This window comes from Cebidichthys violaceus, unplaced genomic scaffold (genome assembly GCF_023349555.1).
Source record: "Cebidichthys violaceus isolate CVI_PGR_0920_01 unplaced genomic scaffold, fCebVio1.0.p SCAF_21, whole genome shotgun sequence".
Taxonomy (NCBI): domain Eukaryota; kingdom Metazoa; phylum Chordata; class Actinopteri; order Perciformes; family Stichaeidae; genus Cebidichthys; species Cebidichthys violaceus.
In genome coordinates this window covers 11,233,198-11,258,240 of record NW_027176384.1, presented here as the reverse complement: position 1 = coordinate 11,258,240, position 25,043 = coordinate 11,233,198, and the positions used below count along the sequence as shown (strand labels likewise).

General features: G+C 43.3%; 1 protein-coding gene across 5 annotated transcripts in view; it reads right to left on the bottom strand.

Moving 5' to 3' along the window:
• anks1b (ankyrin repeat and sterile alpha motif domain containing 1B) overlaps positions 1-25,043 on the bottom strand; it is a 180,961-nt gene that overhangs the window by 37,276 nt on the left and 118,642 nt on the right. For all 5 annotated transcript variants that reach the window (XM_068717376.1, XM_068717372.1, XM_068717371.1 and 2 more), the window contains 6 exons: positions 19,188-19,846; positions 18,407-18,529; positions 15,891-15,960; positions 13,492-13,598; positions 3,596-3,694; positions 2,130-2,282 (listed from right to left, as the gene is read on the bottom strand). In XM_068717376.1, the coding sequence (XP_068573477.1) occupies positions 2,130-2,282; positions 3,596-3,694; positions 13,492-13,598; positions 15,891-15,960; positions 18,407-18,529; positions 19,188-19,846 (1,211 nt within the window). The remainder of the gene's footprint in view (positions 1-2,129; positions 2,283-3,595; positions 3,695-13,491; positions 13,599-15,890; positions 15,961-18,406; positions 18,530-19,187; positions 19,847-25,043) is intronic.

Here is a 25,043-nt window from a genome sequence, read left to right as displayed (position 1 = left end):
TCACTTTATCCTCCGCTGGGAAGGAAAAACACCCCTCCTCTTCTCTACCTCTCATTGAAATCAGCCCTCTGCAATCGAGCATGATTTAGTTACACTCGGAGCATCAAAAGGAGCACATCTCTCCGATGAGATCAGGCCGCACCGAAACCCCATCTCTACTGAAGATTTTTATGTTGGTAAAAATGTAATCAAAAACCTGCACTACTTGTGACAACATAGCTCAAACGTCAACCCTTGCTATCATCCACCCAGCACTGCTATTTACAGGAGAGAATTCTCCTGAATCAGAGAATCAAGGAAAAGCAGCTGCAAGCTATCTGCTCGCTTTGTTATTACTGCAAAAAGAAATGCAGTGAGGTTGTGACAGCAACAACGCACCTCCTTTCTATTCGCATTCGTCTCGCAAATTGCACACTAATGAGAAGAAATGCCTGACGGACTTTCGGCACTCTCACTTTGCCACAGAGGGAACTTTAACGCCGACTTAGGACTTGCTTCAGATAAAACGGCGAAGGACAAAGCTTATGCATCTACTGATGTATGAGTCTCTAGTGCAATTTATTGAGTGGGAGAAACAAATCCCCTCTGTCACCAAAGTGAGGGATGAGGACAGAAACCAACAAGCATTCGGCCTCACAGGGCCGCAGCTGTGCCGCTGCTGTCCTTTCTCGCAAAGAAACCCATCAGTTAAAGCTTGGGTTGGTAATCTTGAGAAACTAGCAGGAGTAAGAACGATTTTTGAAACTATCCAACCCGAAAACTCATCCCAGCGTCTTTTCCACTGCGAGTAGTTTGAAGCGCGAGCTCCAAAAGTTGCTGAGTCTAGCAATCATTAATTCATTCGGGCCGAGTGAACTGCGAAAGCCAAACGCCGCGTATTTTTTATTTTATTTCGTCAGAGCATTTGATTTATTGATTGCTGTTGGGATCTAAGGACAATTTTAGCAATTGTAACACAAATGTTTTTGAGGGTTACCAACCCCTAGCTTTAAGATAAAAAAACCTCCCCTGCTTAAAGGTGCAGTTAATATCCGAGTATGAGGGAGAAAATATGACCTGACATTTATTTAGAGTAATAAATAATACTGTATGACGACACAAGAGGGATTTCTCGATCAGTATCAAGACTGCTTTACTTGATTGAGAAAAATAAGTTGTTTCAGGCAACAAGCCAGTGTCTATCAGTCCAGTTGGCAGATAAGCCTTGTTTGAAGTAGTCATCAGTTAAAGGATATGGCTGGTGTTATTCTATATTTTACTTTTCTATAATTCCGATGAAAAGGCCAAAACCAACAATGTGTTAGATAGATAGATCGATAGATATAAACTTTATATGTGGCGCTCAACCCCGAGCCTATTCCTTCCTAATGAAGACATTAAAATGTAAAGCAATTTGGTATTTTACTTTCAGAAAGTCAGGGGACTTGAGGGAGACACATATATAAAAAAATAATAATAATAATGGTCGAAATTGAAACAGCAGACGCTGGGATATCCTGACTTTTAGTCCTGATATGGGTAAAACCTGGTTTCCTACATTTCCCATAATGCAACCCAACAGCATATTACATTACTACCTTCCTGCCTGGTTAATGCCCTCGTCGTTTAAACTCCACAGCCCTTGGTCGTAACATTGTGTACCTGAGCTAACACTGACGAAGACCGTGAGATGTGGTTGAAAGCTCTGGAAAAAGCTAATAAGATTTTCTTAGTTGTTTCCTCAGACTACAGAAGCTGAAGTATACTGATCTACATGTGTAAACATTTAATGGAATGCCCCTTTAAAGACAGGTTACAACTATATAGTTGTATTTTTTTTTAAGTCTAAGTCATTTTCAAAAACAGTCAAGCTTGTATTTAGCAATTGTCGGGGACTATTTTCAGCTGTGGATTAATACATACGTGATGCACTGGTGAGTATTATTTAAGTTAAGTATGTGGTATTGACTCACAGAGTAAGGAGATTAATCAGGATTTGGATACACAGACAAAACTTTGGTCTTTTCGTGCAATTTTTTTTGGCAACAAGAAAACAATCACCAACCTCGTCCTTTAAAATTCGCATTTTTTTTTTTTTTTTTCCAGGACCGCACGCAGACGTAGGAAGTGAAAATCACCGTGTGACTTACATTGATGAGCTCGATCTCCCAGATCTTCTTGACCAGCTCCATGGACGTGTAGCCGTTGATGAGGAAAGACTTGGTGTAGTCGCCGAGCTCCAACGACTCCAGCCACTCTGCCACCGACGTGGGGTTGTTGCCATCGTAACCGACGGGTCGCACCTGCAGTGCGGACAGAGAAGTGATCTTTCAAGTTCTGTATCATTTAACATCTTATTACAGTTTGGTTTTTATACAAGACTTTATCCTGAACTGCTGAGCATATTTCTGGAAAACTCGGTGCACCTGCTGCTTGGGAGGTTTTAAGACACAAATTTGTTTTCCGCCATGTTCTCATGAATACAGGAGACACTGCGAGGAGACGGGAACGTTGGCTGTGTTTTGCCATATGGTAGACTACCTTTGACCTGGAGCTTTGTAGCTTAGAACAGCTTGTGCGCTCTGTTCAAATGCAAAGTACATTACAGCCTAAATACATATTTCTTATATAACATGACAGCTGTTTGAATTCTGTTTACCCTATATTTTATTGCTGCACTGCACTTTATTCATTTTCTGTCTTTATTCTGCTGCAGCAGCCACATTTCTACATGGGGATCATTAAAGATTTATTTTATGTTGAAGATCTGAGCTCTAAAAGAGTGTTTTTTTTTAGGGTTTTTTTTAAGACAGAGCACAACTTTATAACTTCTAGCAAACAAGAAAACACAAGCGTAACTTTTGAGAATAGGACGCCGACAGCAGGGGGTTAGTGGCTTAAGATAGTGTAGCACATTATTCATTCACTTTCATTTTCACAGTCAAACCTGCTTCAGAGAGCTTGTGGTGCTTCAAACAAACATCCCACGTCCTCCACCTCAAGTCGAGCATGCGCTTGTCTACGTGTGTGACGGCAGGCAAAAGTTAAAGGTTTCATTTTTTTTTTTTTTTTTTTACAATGTTTTGGAAGATTTAGGGGGGATGAGAAGAGGAAAGTGCTGACTGGAGATCAAAGTTTGTATGAAACCTGCTCATCGCTGAGCCTCAGAGTCTCTCTTTTCTGTCTGTACTCCACTGCAGACTCCTTTTTACTGCTCTCACTCCAGTTCCACGCCTTTGATCTTACTTTCTCTCTGAACACACACACACACACACACACACACACACACACACACACACACACTATGTGTCTCTATGTAAGTATCTGTCGTCTTATTTAAACAGCTCTTGGTCCCCTTTTCAAGCAGCTGTTGGCCTTCTTCTCCGGGACAAATTAAAGATCCAAGTGCGTCTATATCTGTGCGTGAATTTTACAGATGCACGACGATGTGGATTTAGACTCAGCGAAGAGTGAGCAGTTACCTGGCATCATTTCCTTTTATCCTAAACGAACAGATTGTCTGCAGCTATATGTGCACGTCAGCACTTAACATTTGTATCATGTCGACGTTGCGGTCTTAAACTCGTCGGAGTGTTCGAGCAGCTGCGGTACTGACCCTGGGCAGCAGCCGTATGGCCTGCAGGAGCCGTTGTCTGTGGGCCGAGTTGAGGATCCCTATCTCCAGCAGGTCCTGGTCTTCCACCACATTGCTGCCCTGCAGAGCAAAAAAAAAAAAAAAACCACAACAGCTAAGGTTAGGATTTGTGCAGGATTTTCTGCAGGATTGTCCCACCCAGAGCTAATAATGCATAGGATGCCTTTTACAGACAGTTCTCTGAAAAAAAACAAAAAAGACAACAACAATAAAAAAAAAAAAGCAGAACTTAACACAGAACACGCAGAAGTTACCAATTCAATGCTCAAGGTCTGTTTTTGTATTAGATCATCATTTTCGTTCTGTTCTCCTGTAGTAAAAGTTTGTAGTATCAGCGGTTTATTTGGCTCATTTATATACCGCAACTACAATGTTGTTGCAGGTTTTAGCTCCTTCACTACGAATCAAGAAAGCTTTGTATTTTTGTTGACCATTCTTGAATGCACGCTGTACCGTTTTAGATGTGCTTTCCCTTCCATTCTAGGCGGCCATTGTTTTTCCATTTACCGCCACACTTGTTCGATAATCAAGTCCCAGACTCTGAAAGCTCACTTGAGGTTTGTAATCCATCACAGTGAACATCAAGTATGCATCTGGTTTTAGCTCAATTATCATTACATGGTAATCCACTTTAAATGCAGATTGATTTGAAAAGTCTGCGGTGCATCACCTAGTTTCAATAATCTTGCTGATTAAAATACACGGTGAATTACAAAACACATGCAAATTCCAAAAGTGTGGTAATAGTTGTCTTTTTGCACAGGAATGAATACAAACCAATGGCTGTGTGGAGAGCTGTCTGATATTTGTATGACAGCTATAAACCGTCTTGGCTTCTAATGCATTTTGTTTTGACAGTTCAGTCCATCGGGTACCCGTTCACCACTTGACCATAACAGGAGAAAATGCATAAGTCGAACTTGACAATTTGGAGTAAAAAAATGAATAAAAAGACCAAAAAAACAACAACTTTTTGACAGCAAATGGTCCTATTCAGGTGGTTAAACAGCAGTCAAGAAGAAATAAAAAAGAAATGGGATCGGGAAAGCAAAGTGTGGGTATTATTTTGTCTTTTTGTGCAGATTATTACTCAGCACTTCGAACCATTTGCGGATGTCCGTGCGCCTTCCCGATGCTTTCGTGAATATTTCTAACACCCCCACATCAGTAAACTCACACTGATGGAGCCAAAGTCTCCACTAAATCCAAAAAGCATTTTGTAGGAGTTTCTATGATTTAGCGCAACAACATACACTCTACTACAATGGCAATAACCGGAGATTGCCACAGATTTATTTTCAAACAATAAGGCTTCAAAGACAGCAATCTGTGAGTAATATATCAGAGGACATGACTGAGAAAAGACAGGAAAGCAATGAAAAATAAGAAGCAAAGCTACAATCAATAGAATGGAGTAGACGACAAGTTTGATATTCCTATTTAAGACCCCCCCACACACACACACACACACACACACACTGTGTGGGTATCACACACAGTTTCACCTTCAATAATCCAATGGAAAAACATTAAGAAGCCTATCAGTCATCTGACCCCCAGAGGGTCGGCAGGAGAGTCTTCATGCACACAGATAATTAGAGGAAAGGTGCAGAGAGGAAAAGGCCGGATAGAGAAGATCCGTCTCAGCCTGAAGAACCACCAGATATACTGTATAGATTCTGACAGAAGTGAAGAAGTACAGCAAGCTAATCACCACAATGATGGTCAAGATATAGAAGGAGGTGAGGGACTGTGAGAGCAGCCTGGAGGCATGTTGAGGACCACACACACACACACACACACACACACACACACACACACACACACACACACACACACACACACACACACACACACACACACACACACACACACACACACACACACACACACACACACACACGCTTTGGTGTAGGATTGAAGGATTACACCTGTCAATCCATCTCCTTCCTGTCAAACTAATATCAGTGATGAATGAAGGGGGGAAACAGGTAGAGAGTAGATATCTGCTTTTTTTTTTTTACTTTCCCCCCCCCCCACTGTGGGCCCTCCAAAAGGACAGTTGGCTCCGATGATGTGACATTTTAATTCTAAGTAAGATATACCCTTCGTTTAGTTTTTCAATGCAGTATCCTGAGGAACATTTCACCAGAAAAATCACTTTCCTTTTGAAACCCCATATCTGCTAGCATAAGATACTAGATAACCACATAATTAATTACCAGCCATTTACGTTCTAACTGGAGGGCTTTGAACTGGCCCAGTGTACAATCTTGACAAGACCTGACAAACAACAAATAAATATGAGTGGATATATGTACTGAAGCTTTCAGATCTAACTGCTGAAGAGCCCTTGAGCAACCCATCTGAGCAGGTCCTGAAGTTTTATACTGGGCATTTCTCGCCCATGAATGTGTTGATCTCCACAAACAAATATGAATATGCTGGAAAACCTCAGAAAATGTAACACATTAGGACAGAGGGTCACTAATAGGCAGACCGCGGTCCGGATCCGGACCCAGACGCCGTTGTATCCGACGGAGCGCCTATATTTTAACCGGCGCAGCTTTTCCAGCCTTTACGGCACTGAGACGAGGAAAGAGAACGAAGGGCAGGAGAATAATTACGTGAGTCAGAGAAGTTGTTTCACAATGACGTTCTCCAAAAAGAGGAAAGTGGTCAGAGAGACCAGAGAGACCAGAGTCTTTAACCAAGAATGAACAGACTCTTATAGGTCAATTCTTCCCACTGACAGTTTAAAACCAGTGTGTCTCATATGTTCAGAGACCGTGATGATTATTAAGAGGAAATGGTGCATAGTTACAAAATCATTTTCACCTCAGGTTAAAAGTAGACCACCTCAAGGTGTCACTCAGAGAGAACCAGGACATTCTGATGTAGCATTTCAAAATTAAAGCCCTTCAAAATCACAGTGAAACCTTGAGATGGTCTGCTATCAACCTGAGGTGAAATGATTTTGTAACTATGCACCATTTCCTATTAAGATGCACATTTTTTTTTTAAGTTTTCAGTTATGTCAGTTATTTTTTAATCCAGCCCTTATTTTACTTGAAATGAGAAGAACATTTATTTATGTATTTCTATGTATTATTTATAATCAATCCAGTTCAATTTGAAAATTGTTAAAATATAATTGATGTGTACTTTCTTTATTTGATTTAACAGTTGTTGACAACACAGAGACGTTACTACTACTAGACTTCTTGAATATATATATATATATATATATATATATATATATATATACACACATGTATATACACACGCCTCTTTAGCAGGTGGCAGCTGCGTAAGTCTTTGATTTTTGAAAACACAAACTACAGCTCAAAAACATTCGCCTAACCTGCACTTTATCCTCACACATAATTACATCCCTTAACAATCAAGAAGATCAAACAGGACATTAGGACTCTTATGTGGGTGTTTTAAGCTCTCTTATTGCAACATGGCCCGTACCATCAGGGCTTTTATTTAGTGGGTAGAAAGATTCAATGACTTATTGCAGTACCTTTAATGACCAGGACAAGGACCATCGCCTGTAAAACAGATTCAAAATATCAGTGGGCTTTTCCTGAATAAATAAAGGTAAAATAAAGGTCCATATCTTTACTCTGCTTCCAAATCATTTTTTCATCTTAATTTATTAATCCATGAGCACCGAAGGATAAACAAGCACATGGTTAATCCATGCTCTCGTTTTATTGCCAAATTAGTTTGTCATCTTCTTTTTTTTTTTTGCTGACTTAAATCCCCTGGCATGTTTCTAAACTTTACCTTGATGAAAGCAAGTTTAAAATGTCAATACACTTTGGACAGTACAGCCCCTTAAAGTGAACTACGTTGCTGCAGGCTCATTAGTAGAACTCTTGTCTCCGGGGCTCCACCACTCTGTCCCGGCGCCATGAAACCTCAGGCAGCAGATTGGGCCGATCCTGTGGCTAAACGTATCCCTTCCACACTCTCCTCACCAACCTGTGCGCCCCGGACCTCTGCGAGAAGAGTGCAGTTCATAGATCAGCTCCCAGGCTGATTAATAAGAGTCCAGAGCAAAGCCGACGTTGGAGTTAGAGTTAGAGTAATAACTCACAGAGTCACAGCAGAGCAGGCTATGGGGGGGGGGATTCAAAGGCATGACTATAATTGCTCCCTGTTGGGATCCTGAAAGAAAGAGACAGAGTTCCTTCACATTTGTTCTTTCTATCTCCAAACATATCCTGCCCTGTTCCCCTTTCTGTCTTAACATTACCTTATGTTTGTCCCATATCTGCTATTTCCAACTGCACATGATAGATCAGGGGATAAACATCACATGGATACGTCGATATTACCTGAATGAGGATTAACGAGAGAAAAAAAAAACCCCGACAGAAACAAACGTTTTTGAGGCTCAACTCATCCTCCTAAAGCCTACATTGGTTGTTTTGTTTATTGTGAGTTATTCTATCTTGCACACGTTTGGTGAATTCCCAAACACTTGGTATGCAGAGCTGGCATGAACGCTAACAATCTATTTCGCTGGCGGCGACTACCGTTCAGCATCCGCTGCGTTGATAAAAAATTGCCACCGGCCTGTGGTTAGCCTGCGATACCTCGACCTTAAAAACATCGCCTCAGTGGGTCTCAAACACAGGAATTTGAATTCATGCACCAGTTAGGAGGTTGAGGTAAAACTAAAGATGGAGCAAAACATTGATATTCAGTGATGGCAGTGAAGGCCATTATCTGCACCAACGGGCTTAGTGGAGTACTGCAACGCTCGGCCTCCTGCGTCTTGCTCTTTCTCCGTTCTGTTCCTTTCACGCCTCGCCTTTCCTCTCTCGTTCGTTTGCCATCATCCTCCGTCGCTATCAAAGAACTTCTCCTTTGTTCTCATTATAACGATGCTTCTCTCTTTACTTGCTATTCAAACCATCTCTTCTCCGTCCTCACTTTTCACTTTTGGTCGGTAATTCAAAACGCGTCTTGGTTTCTTTACAAACTTTATCTGTGTTTCATACGTGAAACTTGGTAGCAGCTTAAGGATTTCCCTTCCAGGATGAAATAAATTCCTTCATAAGGAGGATTAGAGGCGCCACTTTTGAATGAAAAATGAATATTGACAATGTTTCATTTCAAATATTGTTGTTTCATTCATTTCACTACCTCGCTGTTGCTCTTATCTGCGTCAGTTTCTTTAGCACTCGCTGCATCACATCATGCTTTATCTCCTCATTGCTGCTGTCTATCTAGCGCCGCACCCCCCCCCCCATTCGTCTTTGCAATTCCTTTTGTCTTTATCAAATGGCTTCTATCTTTTCTTTCAATTCATTGTGCTGCCTGAAAGCAAGTAAAAAAAAGATCCCGATAAAGGAGTTTTTATATTAAATTCTTTTGTAAATTGTTCGTGTGTCTCAGCGCCTCCACAGTCCACAAAGCATCAGTTTATGGGACTCTCACAAGAGCTTCTTTAGTATCCATCTCTCAAGCGAGCGATAACGAACCGTACTTAATCTTATCATTTCCACTTCCGACCTCCATCTCTCTCTTCCTTCCACTTCTATTCCGGTCACATTTCTAAGGCTCAACGCTAGCATGCCGTGTTTACCGAGGAGTGTCTTTCGGTTTGATGGTAATGATGAGCGTTAACAGGCACAGTGTGACTGCAGACAGAGGACTAAGCAAGGTGAATTGGCTCTCTTTACTACCGACTCGGCTCATAAAGATGGCTAAAATCCACAGTCAAGTAGCTCTGAACATCTTGAGACACTGCTCTCTGTCACATGCAACCCATTTTCTGATTACATCCATTTGGAGGAACACACAAAGCCAGACTTTGCAATGAAAACTGTTTAATAGTCAAAATCCAACTGATATAACAATTAGTCATCCCTTCACTGTTTTGGTTCAGTCTCACTGTTCTCATCAGCATCGTTTCCAGACGCAGCAGGCTGCCGATTTCAGCGAAAAAAAACCCTCTAATAGCCGGATAATTCACATACGAGTTCATAAACACAGCCAATACAAAGTGAATATTGGGTTTACGTTCACCAGGCCCGAAGCATGATTCCAAATGAATAACGAGGAAATAGAATTCTTTTAAAGCTGCAATAATCAAGTTTTTATTTGAAAAACTATGTTATATGAAACGCCTCAATCGTAGAAACGAACACAGTTCCCCAAAAATCTACTATGTATTCCACTTATTAATTTGTGTATGGAATAGTTTTGTTATGTTATCTCTCCGGCCCTCTGCTGTCACCATGTTATGTTAAAGTATTTGATGTAATCAAATTAAAAGTGCCAGACAAGCCGCTTTGTTTCTTAACAGACATTAGAGAGAAAGCTAATGTGGGCTGTGGCTGTTCTTTGTTCAGTTCCAGTGTCTGTCTACTCCCCCCCCCCCCCCCCCCCACCCACCCACCCACCCACCCACCCTCTCTCTCACATATATACATTCATGTACAGTCATTTGAAATGGGGGAGATTAGTCTCCATCCCGTGTCCTTCATATCGAACGACGTCTCCATAACAACCACTAAGTCCAGCAGCGTTTGTCCTCTACCAGCTGGTTAAGGTGAGCAGACACGCCCTCCCTAATGACCCCCATTAGTGGTGAATGGTTAATGGTAGACTGGAATGGTCCGTGTTTATGTGCATGTGTTCATACATACGTTCCAGTGCATGGTGGCTTTTCACTGCCACACACTGACACAGATCAGAAACGAGGTGAAATTCATTTGCAAACCAATCAGTTCTGCACATGAACTGACCCTGAAGTGAAAAACAGAACAAAACAAAAAAAAAAAAAATCGAACGTGCTGACTTGTTTCAGTTTGAATCTTTCATTTAATTTGATTGCCCAAAATGAGTGGCGCTGAAATGAATTTGACCCAAACCTCTACTTGAAGAATCCACAGCTAACGATAAAAAAGGAGCGCCGCAAAATACCAATGTAATCCCTGCGTATGTATTAAATGTCTTCCTGTTTAATCAAAAACAACAAACAAAAAGAGGTTAAAAACTCCAAGCGGGACGCCAGAAAGACTTTCAACAGAGAAAGACCCGGAGAGAGGCCCAGCCACAAAAGGGACTTTGAAGTCACCATGATGTTTGTAAGGCTGTTTCATCTCAGCTCTTTTCAATATTAATTGTATCCAAAGGCCTTTCAGAGGAGATGACGGAGCTATTGAGAAACATTTTAAGACAAGAGGGGCGAGGCCAGGAGACCGAAGAATCCCCCAAGTCTCTCTGAAGTCATGCCAAAAAAGTGTCGGGAGTAAAAAACGATATGGTGGCATGTGAGTGTAAGAGGAAGGAGTGTAAATGATGGGAGGGTTCACCTTTGGGGACATTACTGATAGAGAAAATGTCATTTTATAAGTGATAACGGTTGCTTGGACACTCACAGAGCTGCAGCAATGATTCCTTTTTTTGTCTCATTCATTAAGACACAGCAAGAGACAACTAAGAAAAAAGACCAAAAAAATGTATTTTGATGTAATATGAGACAGAAATTTGGAAGACATGATCTCTGCAAATACCTAATTTAGTTTACATGAGATTGTTGTGAATCCCCTCACTGTATTTTCGGGATTTTGTGAAAAAGTAAGAAATCCTGTGAACTGAACAACGTGAACAGTGACGTCTGATTCAAGCACGGTTTTAAATTACCGCTGCATTAATCTATGTTATATAATATTTACATTTGGTAAAGTGATAAATGATAAAAAGCATTTTAGGCTCTTTCTGCTCATTGTTTTGGTTTTATGGCATTTGTTTGTTTTTTTTGTAGCAGCTTAAGAGCCAGCCATTTCCTTCAGGCATTGGTAGAAACCAAAACAGAAGAGGAGGGTGAATATTGGACTATTCATTCACTCCTAAATGAATGCTACGTGTGTCTGCCATTACACAGTTATGCGATAGCATCTCATTGTTCTTAGAGCTTGTTGAGCTGCCACAGAGTGGCCAAAAACAAAAACAAAAAGGTTTGATTTAGTTAGCACAGATTAAAGACCAGTGGAATCTGTGGAATTTGTGTTGGAGGTAGTACTGTGCACAAATAATCATAGTAATATAGAGAATGTTTCCCTATTTAAGATGTATTGTACTTCTCTACTCTCTTTTCCCTATATTTCATGTGATCAGTAACTAGTGCTTTCACTCCACTTGCTCTAAATATCATCACTTTTTTTTTAATCTATATGCTATGGCAACATCTTTTTTCAACATAGCATCATGCCAATAAAACTTTACATAAGGGACAAACATTTTGAATAAGGAGGGAGGACAGGGAGCTGTTGTGTTAGGAGCATGACTGATTGATATGGGAAAATAATAGGGGGGCTAACCTAGCCTACATACCTGCCTGCATGAACTCTGCCTGTGCAGTCATAACGCGCCACAGGAGCCTTCCACAAGCTGCTAGCTTGACATCTGTGAGTGCTAACAACAGCCGTGTTCGTTGTTTACCTTCAGGATGATAATTTGGGGGTGGCGGCTTTGGAGGGAGGCCTGAAGTCTTGGCGACTCTTTTGCCAGATTCGGCGACTTTTGAAGCTGGTGCTGCTAGCTACTTTCATTGGAGAACAGTTGGCAACACTGGGCTGGGTTCTTCTGCCGGTACTCTTGTCGGGTTCTCAAGATTAGCAACCTTAGCTTTCATAATGCTTGTGAAGTATGGCCTGACCATGTGATGGAGAAACACGTGAAGAAATAAACAGAGAGATTCTGTGATTTCATCCTGTTGCCACGGTAACTAACGGGAAGGAGATGCAGGTCACACTGAGTGGAGGACCAGAATGCACATTTGCATAAATACCAATGCCTACATACAGCGTTAGTTGACCTCATGTCAGGAAAGAACATTCAGCTGATGAAGTCCACTAGCAGCCTTACCAAAAATAAAACACATTCCCCTCTGCTGGTTGATAAAATGCTCTAATCATATTAGTACTTTGCGTCTTAAAACCCCAAAACATTTCATTTCTCTTTGGTCTGCAAATCAAAACTCCTCCAGTCAGCATCCCCCTGCTATGTCACCCATCTCTGTGCAACTGCTGCAGTTTCTCTCAATTTGACTTCATCGCTTCTCTTCGTTTTTTTTCCACTTTCTCCTCATTTCCTACTTCTTCCTGTGCATATAAGTCTTATTAACACACACACGCGCACGCGCGCGCACACACACACACACACACACACGCACACACACGCACACGCACACGCACACACACGCATGAGAAACATCAAAAGAGTTTTCGAAATGCGAAATGACCCAGCGAGTTTCTCTTCCTACGTCACTGTAGATGAAGGGACCATCGGATCAAAAACAGACGTTCAGGTTGCATCTTCATCCAAAGCACACAAGTGGTTGGGTTTCTCTGCACGTTCATGTGCAATTGTATGCAAAAACCATGAAACGAGCATGTTTTTTGGCATGCATTTTTAGTGTAGTATGAGCATGTAATGCCTGTGGCTTGATGCTGGAGATAGGATTTCTGTGCGTAGGAGGACCTCACATGGCATCAGTGGGGAGAGGCAGCGATCATGGGGAAGGGAGAATGAGAGAGAAGATGATACAAAGAGGAGGAAATCCAATAAATGAAAGAGAAGGAGAACAAAACTAGTCACGCTAATCACTGTGAAGAAAACGAGGCGAGAAGATGATCTACATCTGAGGGAGCAGAGAGAGCTTTGAGGGAGGTGGGACAAACAGAGAGACGAGATTACATTTAAAGCACGTTACATTTAAAGGAAAGACGAAAAAAAATAACCAGAAGGAAAGATAGATGCATGAAGATATCCCATCCTGAACTCCCAGTTCCAAGACCCCCCCCCCCCCCCCCAAAACAAACACTCACCATGAACTGGACGTTGTCAAATCCATTGGCCAGCAGGTGGTTCTCGTACTGGACCAGACCGATGGAGTCAAGCCACTGGCCCACGGACTGCAGAGGGCAGCGGGGACCTATGAGGGGGTGGAGGGGCAAACGCTTCAGTAAGGAGTAGCCGTCCACGCGGTAGCAGCGACAATCCGGCTGAGACAGCTGGCACTGCCACATCATGTTATGGCGGGCAATGTGGCTGTCGAAGGAGCCCGCCATGCTTTTGATGAGTCTTTTGGCAAGTCAGGAGGAGGAGGAGAATAAAAGGGAGGCAGGTAGAAGGGGAGGGGTGGGGGTGGGAGGGGGGAGAGGGGGGGGTGGAGAAAGTAGGAGGAGGACAAGGAGGAAGTGGAGGCTAGGCTAGAGGCATGGTGAGGATGGAGAGGGTCAGCATGCAAGGGTGCAAGCGGGTAAGGGGTAGGTGAAGGCGTCCAGATGTTGCTTTCTCTGAATCCAGCCAGAGGGAGGATGCGAAGGGCTTGAAAGCTGAAGTTGTATCCAGAAAACGGCTACCGTCCTGGGGTTAAATCCTGCCAGAGATGGGTGTTGGATAAGATTGGAGGTACAGATCCGCAAGCAAAAGAAGGCTGGCTGTGTGTTTGTCGCGCACGGCACAGCAGCCGCTTTCTTTTTCAGCTGTTGCGCTCGCTTGGCTGCTCCCTCGAGCGTGTGTGTGTGTGTGTGTGTGTGTGTGTGTGTGTGTAAAAGAGAGAGAGAGAGAGAGAGAGAGAGAGAGAGAGAGAGAGAGAGAGAGAGAGAGAAAGAGAGAGAAGCTGCCTGCGCTGTAGATTTCTCTTTATCAAGTACTCCCACTCTCATCTGTATGCTTCTGCAGCCTCCTCGCTCTCTCTCCTCTCTCTGAGCACTGCTTTCCTCCTTCATTCCCTCTCTCTCTCTCTCTCTCTCTCTCTCTCTCTCTCTCTCTCTCTCTCTCTCCTCTCTCTCTCTCTCTCTCTCTCTCTCTCTCTCTCTCTCTCTCTCTCTCTCTCTCTCTCTCTCTCTCTCTCTCTCACTTTCCTCTGTCTACCTCCTGTCTCTATCTCCTCTCACGGTGTCGATCGTCACCCTGCCGCTCTCTATATATCTAGCTCGCTCTGCTGATAATAGCCATCACAACAGCTCCAGCTTCTTTGTCTGCAAGAAGCCGGTCTCCATCCCACTCACACACACACACACACGCACACACGCACACACGCACACGCACACCGTGCAGAGTGTATCTATGCAGCCGCATCTATATGTGCGTGTTTGTCTGTGTGTGTGTGTGTGTGTGTGTGTGTGCTGTGGTGTAGCTATGTGTGCATTGTTGTGGTGGGGGGGGGGGGGTCCTGCATTGGCACAAACAGGATTTCTCCCTGTGGTAACCATGGTTAGCAGAGGCTTTGCATTCGTAGATGAAAAGAGAGAGAGGGGGTGAGGAGGAGGCGAGGGGATCAGGAGGTGGAGGATGGGGGAGTTACCACGGGGAGAGGGGGGGGGGGGGGGACGCAGTAAATAGAGATGAGTAGCGTGGATTCAAGGCATGCAGGTGGAAACAAAAAACTGGGATTTAATGCGCACAAGAAAGTCAAAAAGCAGACTCACCCATGCACTCATTTAACTGAAAGGATAACACTGATGTATTTCAATTCAGGTCTTGTTTTTTTTTTACCATCATTCCTTCTGGTTATAACGAATGAAGCTTTTAGCGCAAGTTAAGCAGGGGAGACAATTATCAGTCGTCGTTTCTCTGTGGCTCCGCCTCTCAGTTATTAATCAATGAGCTCAACAAGATCTGGTCGCAGGCTTCCTGTCAACCAGTGAGCATCAAGGATGTTTACCTACCTTTCCCGTGTCTGCTTTCTAATGTCAATGCAGTCTATGTGTGCCACTTTGCTCCTCCGCATCCCATAGCCCCCTGTGTTGACTGTCTGTGGCTCCATGGCACAGTGGTTCCTAACCTTTGTGGCTTGTAGCAATTTCTACCAACAAGCCATCGTCAATAGTTGCATGTGTCTGTGGGTTAGTAATAAATTAACCGGAAAAAAAAAAAGGCAAAGACTAGAGGAACGGAATCTTTTTTTCCTCAAATAGAATTTTGTGTTGCAATGCTTTTCTTCTTCTATCCCAGAAATTATATTTGAATCCCTTGAGGGGAAACAGTTGGTCGCTATCTGCTAATCCGGCTGCTTCTGTTTATTGCCGCGTTGGACTTCATTGTAAAAACATTGCAGTGTCCCCAGATCACAGCAATTACTTTGGTGAGTGCGGCGTTATCGCGCAGCGATGGCCAAAAAAAAATACTAAACTAAGATCCAAGTAGTAATAAACCTGAATTGTCCTCTAAAGTCAGATGTAGTGACATGCTCACACATACATACTTGTGTGTATTTTACCTGTGGTGTCCTCCTTGATGTCCAATCCACTGCCTATTCCTGCACCAATAGAGCTCATAATCTTGTCGATCTGAACAAACGAGAGAGAGAGAGAGAGAGAGAGAGAGAGAGAGAGAGAGAGAGAGAGAGAGCGAGAGAGAGAGAGAGAGAGAGAGAGAGAGAGCGAGAGAGACAGAACCAGAGTTAGAGAGCATGTTCAAGGGAAAGCCATTTTCCAGTAATAAGGCGAACCCCTATTTCTGGATTCAAGTGTCACAGAACATGATCATTACGCCTGCCAGCTCGCTGGATGTCAGTCATTCCCCCTGTGAACGGAAAAAACAGGGAGAAGCAGAGGGGGAAAAGATGTGTTAGCAGGAAACTTAAAGACAGAGCAGAGATGAAGGAAGAGGAAGACAGATGGAGGGAGCTTCAGTGGCTTCATTAGTGTCTGGCTGTCGATCGGCCATCACAGACCCCGGACCTGCTGCTAACCACTGAACTATGGGACCTGCACATCCGTCCACCTGTCAGGGCCGCTGGCTCACCACAGGTCAGAGAGAACCAGCACTGCTGCGAAATGCGCCCGAGACCGGCGTTTAAAAGGCCAGGTCTGATGGATGCAAACAGCGTTTACAAGCTAGCGGGCCACGACGGTGGCCTTTTTGTTAATAGCTGGATAAACAGCGAGCAATTTCGGCATAACTGCTGCACACTAATGTACCTGTAATATGGAACCTAGAGGCTAAACTGTCACGGTATGTTGAAGATGAAAAGATAGCTTAAAGCTGCATTTCTCAAGAGGTTTATATAAACAAAGGATTAAATGAGTAAGTATCCAACTCTGCTTCATTAATGCTATTTCAAGCAATAGCTACAACTTATTTTTGTACATCGCTACGATAAAGTCCGATGATCACACGGCCATTTTGTCTTATCCACTTTATTTGGAGGATAAACCGAAAGCGAACTCTCATTAAATGTTGTTAACGAAGCCTCATTGAACAAGAAAACTGGAAGTCGGTCTGAATATACAAACATTACAATACAACAAATATGTCTGGCTGTTTACAACGGACAGTTCAGGCAATTATTTTAACATTTGCCTCAATTTCTCTTCCAAAAAAAAAGGTTTGTCTAACCTGTGGGTTTGTTTAAAACGTGTGTAGCAGTGTCGCCACATGCCCAGATCGCAATAATTGGTTTGATGACTACAATGTTATTAAAAATAAGAAACATAAGAACAAAGCTATATACCCGAAGGACAATTTAACAGACCCATCAGCGCTGTGGTTTTCTAGATTAAACACATTGTACAGACTTAGCTTCAGGCTGTTAATTACCATCCAAATAACCACAAACAATCAGCAATTTTCAAGGTAAAGCCAGATGAAAGCACACGTATGTAACATACAGGAACTACCTTGCCTGTGGCACTAATGAGTACGGATATCTTCAGATCATTGACTGTTCTGGGGCATCCCCTCATGACTCTTGTGCTAATAAAGCGACCGATTCCTGGGCATGTGCTGCAAATACAGCAACTTTTGTTATTTTTGCCGGTGAATTCCCCATTCATCACTCCACAATTTCCCTGAAGCCATCTTATCTCGCATCCCGCACCACGCAATTAAACAGGAAAGGTCAACCTAATTGCCGAGGATTATGGGAAATTCCATATGGTAATTCATCACCATCAGCAAGTTATGAGCTGTGTTGAGGAACTAATGAACATGAACATGCAAATGTGGACCGGCACGCACAAATGTACTTTCACTCGCATGCATTAAGCATTATTTTAAAAATAGACGAATATTGGGAAATAAAAAGGTATGAGATTCTTTATTTTCAGGGTGTAAACATGCATCGGTTTGCAAACAGTGTGTGTTGTCTGTGGTGTGAATGATGGCCAGTGAGCAGAAGCTAATGCGTCTGTGACCCAAAGTGTTTATGAAGGGGCAATCCAACAGTGGCGTCCAGCTAATGGATTACATCTGGGTCAGTGGCCCTTTGGTACCGAAGGGGCCCCGGGCACAAACACACCGAGACCAAAACACACAGCACCCTCGACCTCCGCTCTCCCACCTCTGAAACAGAAAGCGTTTTCTCTCTTACGTCTGGGCATAAATAAAGTATACGTCTATCTATCCATCCATCCATCCATCCATCCATCCATCCATCCATCCATCCATCTATCTATCTATCTATCTATCTATCTATCTATCTATCTATCTATCTTATATCTGGTCAGTCCTGCAGCTCCAGTGCTGGTTACAGAAGGAAATTAATGTTAAACCAGCACTGGGGCTCCTTGAGGGAGGAAAGGGAGGAAAAACTGTAGATCTGAGTGCACAGAGGATTCGACTGCCCCCTGCAGAGATGCTTCAATTTTACTAGCATGTAGTGTCTCAGTGAAATGAACTGATTAACCTAAGTGATTAAAAAGAAGACACGTTTCCCCTCTAGTTTTCTGTAAATCGGACCACTTTCCCTCCATCTCAATTGATCCGAAGCATCAGTTAAAACCCCATTCCTACCTCTTCCCACTCAGCAGTGAAGGAGGGCGTTCTCTCCAGTCTTCCCCCCGGGCTGGCACCCTCTCCTGGGCTGGGACTTCCAGGCCCCTGGCCACGAGATCCAGACCCCCAGCCATGCTCCTCCTAGACACGGCCAAAACCATCACATTTAGTTTCCCACCCATAATCAAACTATGACATGCAAAGCTTGTCCGATATTTTAACCTTAACATTTTGGACAACCATAAACTGTAACCAGTTCTTTCAGTGCTCATTAAAGTTCCATCTACAATGGAGCATGTTTTTCATCAAACAGACTATGTATTTGGCTTATGATTTATTTGCAACGAATTAAAGAAGAAGTCTCATAAAATGTTGCCGCGCAGCACGGAGCACTGTGGCCCAGATTAGTGAGGCGTCTAATTGGTCGCACTGGTTTCTGAAGTCAGCCAGCATGATACAGCAAGATGCTAACCATCCCCACGGCTGCATAATTCATACAACTGAATATTTGCAATAAATGCATTTGCTCTCGTTGCTAACTGAGATCAGCTAACTGTGCTGACCTGAACTTTTATTAAAAAGAGAAACTTTTTCTGAACTTTCGATAAAAGAGACTTTTATGTTATCCTTGGCCTCTTACAGAAATGTCTCAGAGAGGCGGAACATCAGAGAAAAAAGAGACAGTGTTAAAGATTTAACTCACCTTCATATTGCAACATACTGTAAATGCTTTATGTTATAAATCAGGGTCAAAACTTGTGTTGCACATCAAAGCTGAGACTTGTTAGCAACAACTTACCTGTATGGGAGATACAGCTACCAGGTTGGAATCAGACTTGGACAGAGACTTGGACAGCTGCAGGTCCAACACACTGCGGGGCATGGACCTCATCCTCCCCAGGGTGCAGGCCCTCTCCTCGTAGCCAGCACCGACTGAACTACCCTTGGGCACACCTCCTGTCTGGATCCCCCGTAACTCTGGAACTTCGCCGTTTTGACCAGAGGAGTAGGAGGGGGGGTGGCCCAGTGTAGACCAGCCACAAGGCGGATCCACCTGCTCGCAGTTCCTGGGTCGGTCCTGGTCCTGGTTGACCCTAGTGTGGAAGATAGTCCGGTACACCACCTGTGGCTTCTGGGAGGGGCTTGCGGCCCTCTGAGGCGACAAATCGCTCCCAGTCCTGGAGAAGATCTGAGCGGGTCCGCCTCCGATCACGATGCTGAACTCCGGGTTCTGCACCAGGCTGCTCTGGACGTCTGTGGAGGCATATTTTCGGGGTTTGGGGCTGTAAAGATGGTACGGTGTATCGGGCGTTTCACACGCCGGGGAAGATCCATGAAGGAGGCCTGCAAACTCCTCTGGGATGTGGCTCTTCCTGCGCTCCTCCAACAGAGCGCTGGATGTGGAGGAAGAGCCGAGAGGAGGAGGAGGAGGCGGGTCTCGCTGGTACGGCCCGTCGTCTGCGCGGAGGACGCACACAAACGTTGACTGATTAGGATTAAATTATAGAGATTTGCATAAAACGGGCCTGTCACAACAACGATACACACCAACGGATTTAGTCTACGAGAAAAAACAAGACCGAGATCAAACATTTACACTCACTGCACAAATAAAGCACATGATAATATTTAAATGTAGAGCAAAATGCTTAGCACACTATGGAACAGAGAGGGGAAAGCAACGGGGCAAAAAATAAAGAAAAATAATAATGCCAAAACAACCAAAGCTGCAAAAAGGAAGATAAGAAGGAGGTAATACAGCTTCTGCTTCCCTGTTTGTTCCTCCGGGGAAAAATAAAAGAACTCATGACTTGGATTTTACACCTCTGCTCCTTCGCTTGTCTGGTTGCAAAGCTGTGTGTTTGGGTGTCTGAACTTGCGCATGAATGCATGAACTCATCGGCGCAGACGTTCATACACCATTGACTGGGCTTTATTTTTTTTTTATTTTTTTGAAGGGATGCTTTCAGAGGCCCACTCACTGTCTGTGTGCGGTGGGGTGAAAGAGACGCGTCTTTTGATTCTCTCTCTATATATATATATATATATATATATATATATATAAGTGCTTGTGTAATTGCAGGCGCACGTCTGAGCGCCTGCTTCTGTTTTTGTCTGCTGGGCTACTCGCCCGTTGGTTTGTGCATGCTTACGTTCACATCTGCAAAGGAGTTACACCTGAGGGTCACAGCAATTGTCTCGCATGTTTAAATGATGTATTCCGTCGCGATACAAAGCGCCGAATACGAGGTGCGTTATTTCTTCTCAGTCCGTCATGGTTATTTATTAGACTTCGCCGGAGCAGAGCCGCCGCGCTCAAACTCATCATGATAAATCTCCAACTCTGACGAGACTGTGGCACAGCAATAACACTATGTTCCAACCAGGTCCAGGTTGTAAGTCAGCTCCTGAGGGGAACAGCCCTGCTCTTATTTATTTATAGTTTCAAAAATAGTCTCTTACTCACTGCGTTTAAAACTGAATAGCAAATGTATGGAGTCACAATCATAAGTAGAGGTTTAAGAGAAAGGTAGCAAAGATGGCTGATCCCATCATTATTGTTATATTACTAATAGGTGAAATGACTGTATGATGTTCCACTCAGCTCTAAAAAAGCGTTTTTAGCCTCCATCAGCTTACTGTTTTGGTTGTCTCGCAGCTCTCATCAGCATCTTTTCACAAAGCAGCTGAAATAGCTCTGATTTACCCGTTTCCCAGCACCGAACTACAGATTGCCAATATTATCGACAAGTTAGTGAACACAGTGGAGCATTTAGCACCGAAAGGACGTGATCTGGTGGTGACCAACGCAGAGCTAAAAGGAAAGTGAATATTGGATTTACACCGACCGAGCGGACAAAAATACTTCAAATGAATACTTATGTTCCTTTATGTCTGCTAATATGCTAACATCTTAAACATATCAATGTCAGTAGAGTTGTTGTAGCATGGTCGGCACTAATTTAAAGCAGTAATGTAGTGGTTAGCAATTGGCTAGATCAGGCAGAGCCGCTGGTAATGTCTTTGATATCATGCATGGAAATCCATCAGCAGGTAAAATGACATCTTCTCAAGATCTGATTGTTTTCCAGTCATCTGCTTATTAAACTATATTACAACATAATATTTTGTCTTGTCACTTTGCACTCTATAAATAGCTGAAACGAAACCTCTGTGTGTGTGTGAGTGTGAGTGTGTGTGTGTGTGTGTGTGTGTGTGTGTGTGTGTGTGTGTGTGTGTGTGTCAAGTTCAAATCTCCTTTTATCTGTTCCCTGTCACTGTGTGTTAAGGTTGTGTACCAGGCCATGTAAACAATCTCACCACTGATAAGCATCAAACACACACACACACACACACACACACACACACACACACACACACACGCGCTTAACAGTCTCACAATTGTGAAGAATTTAAAGTTAAAAAGCAATGTTAGTGTGTTTAATAATCACTCCTAGTGGTGGATATAATGTTATAACATGTTTGTTTGGAAAAGTGTTAAATCATAAAAGTAAAATCATTCTATGTATCAAACTATAAAATACAGTTACTGAATGTTTTGAGGGAAAGAGAGAGACCTTTGAGACAGGCTTTTCAGATCCGAAAACAACTGTATGGTAATGAGATGAGTTTGGTGAGCCGACTTCAGGAATGTGGGGCGTTAACAGTGGGGGAAGGAGATGTATTGATCAAACAGAGATGTAGATGAAGACAGCCCTAAGAAAACATGGGGGTCGGGTACATGCTGTTTTATGAGGAGGAGGACAGGTCGGACCAGAGGACACTATTCAGACATTATGCGGATCACTTAGACCGATGGAGAGCATTGTCAGAGGACAGGAGGAGACAATCAGATTCCAGCCAATCACAAAGCTGATGATGGACTTTTGAAAGTAAACTACTGACTTTTGGGTATAAAAACATTGTTCGGAGAGACGTTGTTCAGTTCTTGGCGATCTTCTTTACTGTAAACTGGCGTTTGTTGGCCGGTTAGGGGGTGAAGAGTGTTTGAACTCGGTTTCGCGATTCCTTACTGTCGACAGTGTAATTCAGTTTGTAATTGTCTTTTAGCATTTGTGAATTATAAATACTTTTTCATTGTAAGCCGGATCCAGCTGATTTTTCTTAGCGTGACTTCGTTGCTCAAACAACAACGAAAGAGCGAGAGGTCCGCGGCCTCCTGCGAGCAGAGGTCTCACTCCACCACACAATCATGTAGTCACTTGAATGAATAGAAACAGTGCCTGTCCACACTCAAATAAATGCAGTCTTGTAATCAAAAATGTCACTTGAATAATTGCACGTAGCCCCACTGGCCGCCAGACGCACACACTGAATTTACAATTTTGGCATTTGACCGCATAGTCCTGTTGCCTGGCACATCCTCCCCCACACACACACACACACACACACACACACACACACACACACACACACACACACACACACACACACACACACACACACACACACACACACACACACACACACAGAGTCTCTGCTGTCAGCCAGTTTTAGCTCGCACTTCATGACTGTCCTCGGCACATCCAGACACATTTCCATATGAAACAATTACATAATACGAGTCGAGAATAAAAATATGACTCTAATGCAAAAGTCGTTTGGATGCTTTTTCGAGAGAAAACCTCACAAAAGTGAAAGGGAGAATAAAAGTGAGAGACGGCGAAGCAATAATAACAGTCCTGGATTGGACAGCAATTTCATATCTTTTGGAATGTGCTGGTTCCATTGTACCAGTCTGCTGTGCTTAAAGGTACCAACCACCCATCACCAGTCCTCTGGTAATGACTCATCATCTAGCACTACATAGACTGAAATCATCATTATTTCCTACAAAAAGCTGAAAGCTCTTTAGCTGTGACTAATCTTCAGCATTTCCAAGTAAAAAAGGGACTAAGTGTCTCAAAGATCAGCATTAATGCACAGCGGGTCGACCTCTGTCCTCGGCACATAGCTGCCCTTTTATGCCTTTTACATTTTGAAATTAAAAATTGTAAATTAGACTTACTTCTGAAAACATACACTTAAAATCTTTTTAGGTCAGAATATCAACGACGGTCTGAGATAATCAACGACGTGCAACATTGGTCGGTGGGACTGACACAAACAATTCCTACATTTCGACTGCGCCATGAAGGCATCATAAAGTGAAAAGATATTTTTCATTATACGTTTAATTCTTTGTGTATGTGATGCTATCAGCCCCGTCGAGAATCCTTCATCACTCTCTCTATGCTTCTCCTCTTATTTTTTTTTAAAGATGAGAACCGTTGGCAACAGGTGAGCCTGTTGGTTGCTATGGTAACAGAGAGCCCAAGCGCCAAGCACAAGCATGTCTTCCACTTTTTCTTCTTTTTTTTTCGGGTGTCTGAGTGTTTTCGGCCTTCAGGAGAGCGAGGGAAAAGTGTGCGGCTGACAAACACAGCAATCAAATCAGCAGGTGTTTGTGTGTTTGTCTAGACAGAGAGAAATAAGAGAGGTAGAGCTCGTACATCTGTAAGTGCAAAAGTACTGGTTTGAGGAAAGGGCATAGGGGAAAGCTACGTGAAGGTTTTCATCAGTTCATCAGTACATCAGTTGAGCTGATGAGAATATTGACACATTAAAGGAAGGAAAACACGGCAAACATGGCTCACTTCTCTTCTTCTTTCCCTGCAAACAATCAATTGTCTTGTGTGTCTCTGTGTGTCTGTGTGTCTGTGTGTGTGTGTGTGTGTGTGTGTGTGTGTGTGTGTGTGTGTGTGTGTCTCTTACCTTGGCATCCAAAGCAAGTGCAGCTCAAACTAACAAACGTTCATACTGTATGTGCTGTACACACTCATAGCACTCCTCACCCTGCTTCTGCTGAAGCGCAAGCAAACGTATACGAATCCGATGGCGAAACAGCGGCTGGATCACTCTGCATACCTTGCATTTTTTTATTGCGAAACTAGTACACTAGTACGCAAACACACACACACACACACACACACACACACACACACACACACACACACACACACACACACACACACACACACACACACACACACACACACACACACACACACACACACACACACACACGTAAACACACGGGCAAGTTGTGGCACGCGGCGGCTCAGCCCCAGGACCCGATCGCTATTCAGACGTTCATCTCAACACAAACAGCCGCGGTAACGTACGTGTTTGTTTGTGCAACAAACAAACACGTGGAGAATTAACCCGTGACGAGTGAAGGATCATAAATCATAAGTAAAGTATTGAACAACTCCATATATTATTGATTGACTAATGCAATGGCGCGTGGCGTCATCACTTCGTTATCTTGATAAACTGTCAGAGGTACAACCTTCAGCTGTGTACATCCACCCACCACCCAGCTAGTGGAGCACGGGCAGAGAAGAAGAAAGTGAGTGGGAGAAATTGAGCTTTTATTCAATGCATCTCATCTACATCTATTTCTAGAGATAAAAACACTTGGAATTCATCTCTCCTGGGGAGTCCAGCGGTTTAAGATGCATACAATGTCCCAATTCCACGCTACATGCTCAGTAGGTTTAGCAAGTAGGTAGTGTATCAACACTGGGAAAGTGAGTACAGTAAGTATGCATACTAGATCGGCATGGTGTTTTGAGTGGACTGTTGATGAAGG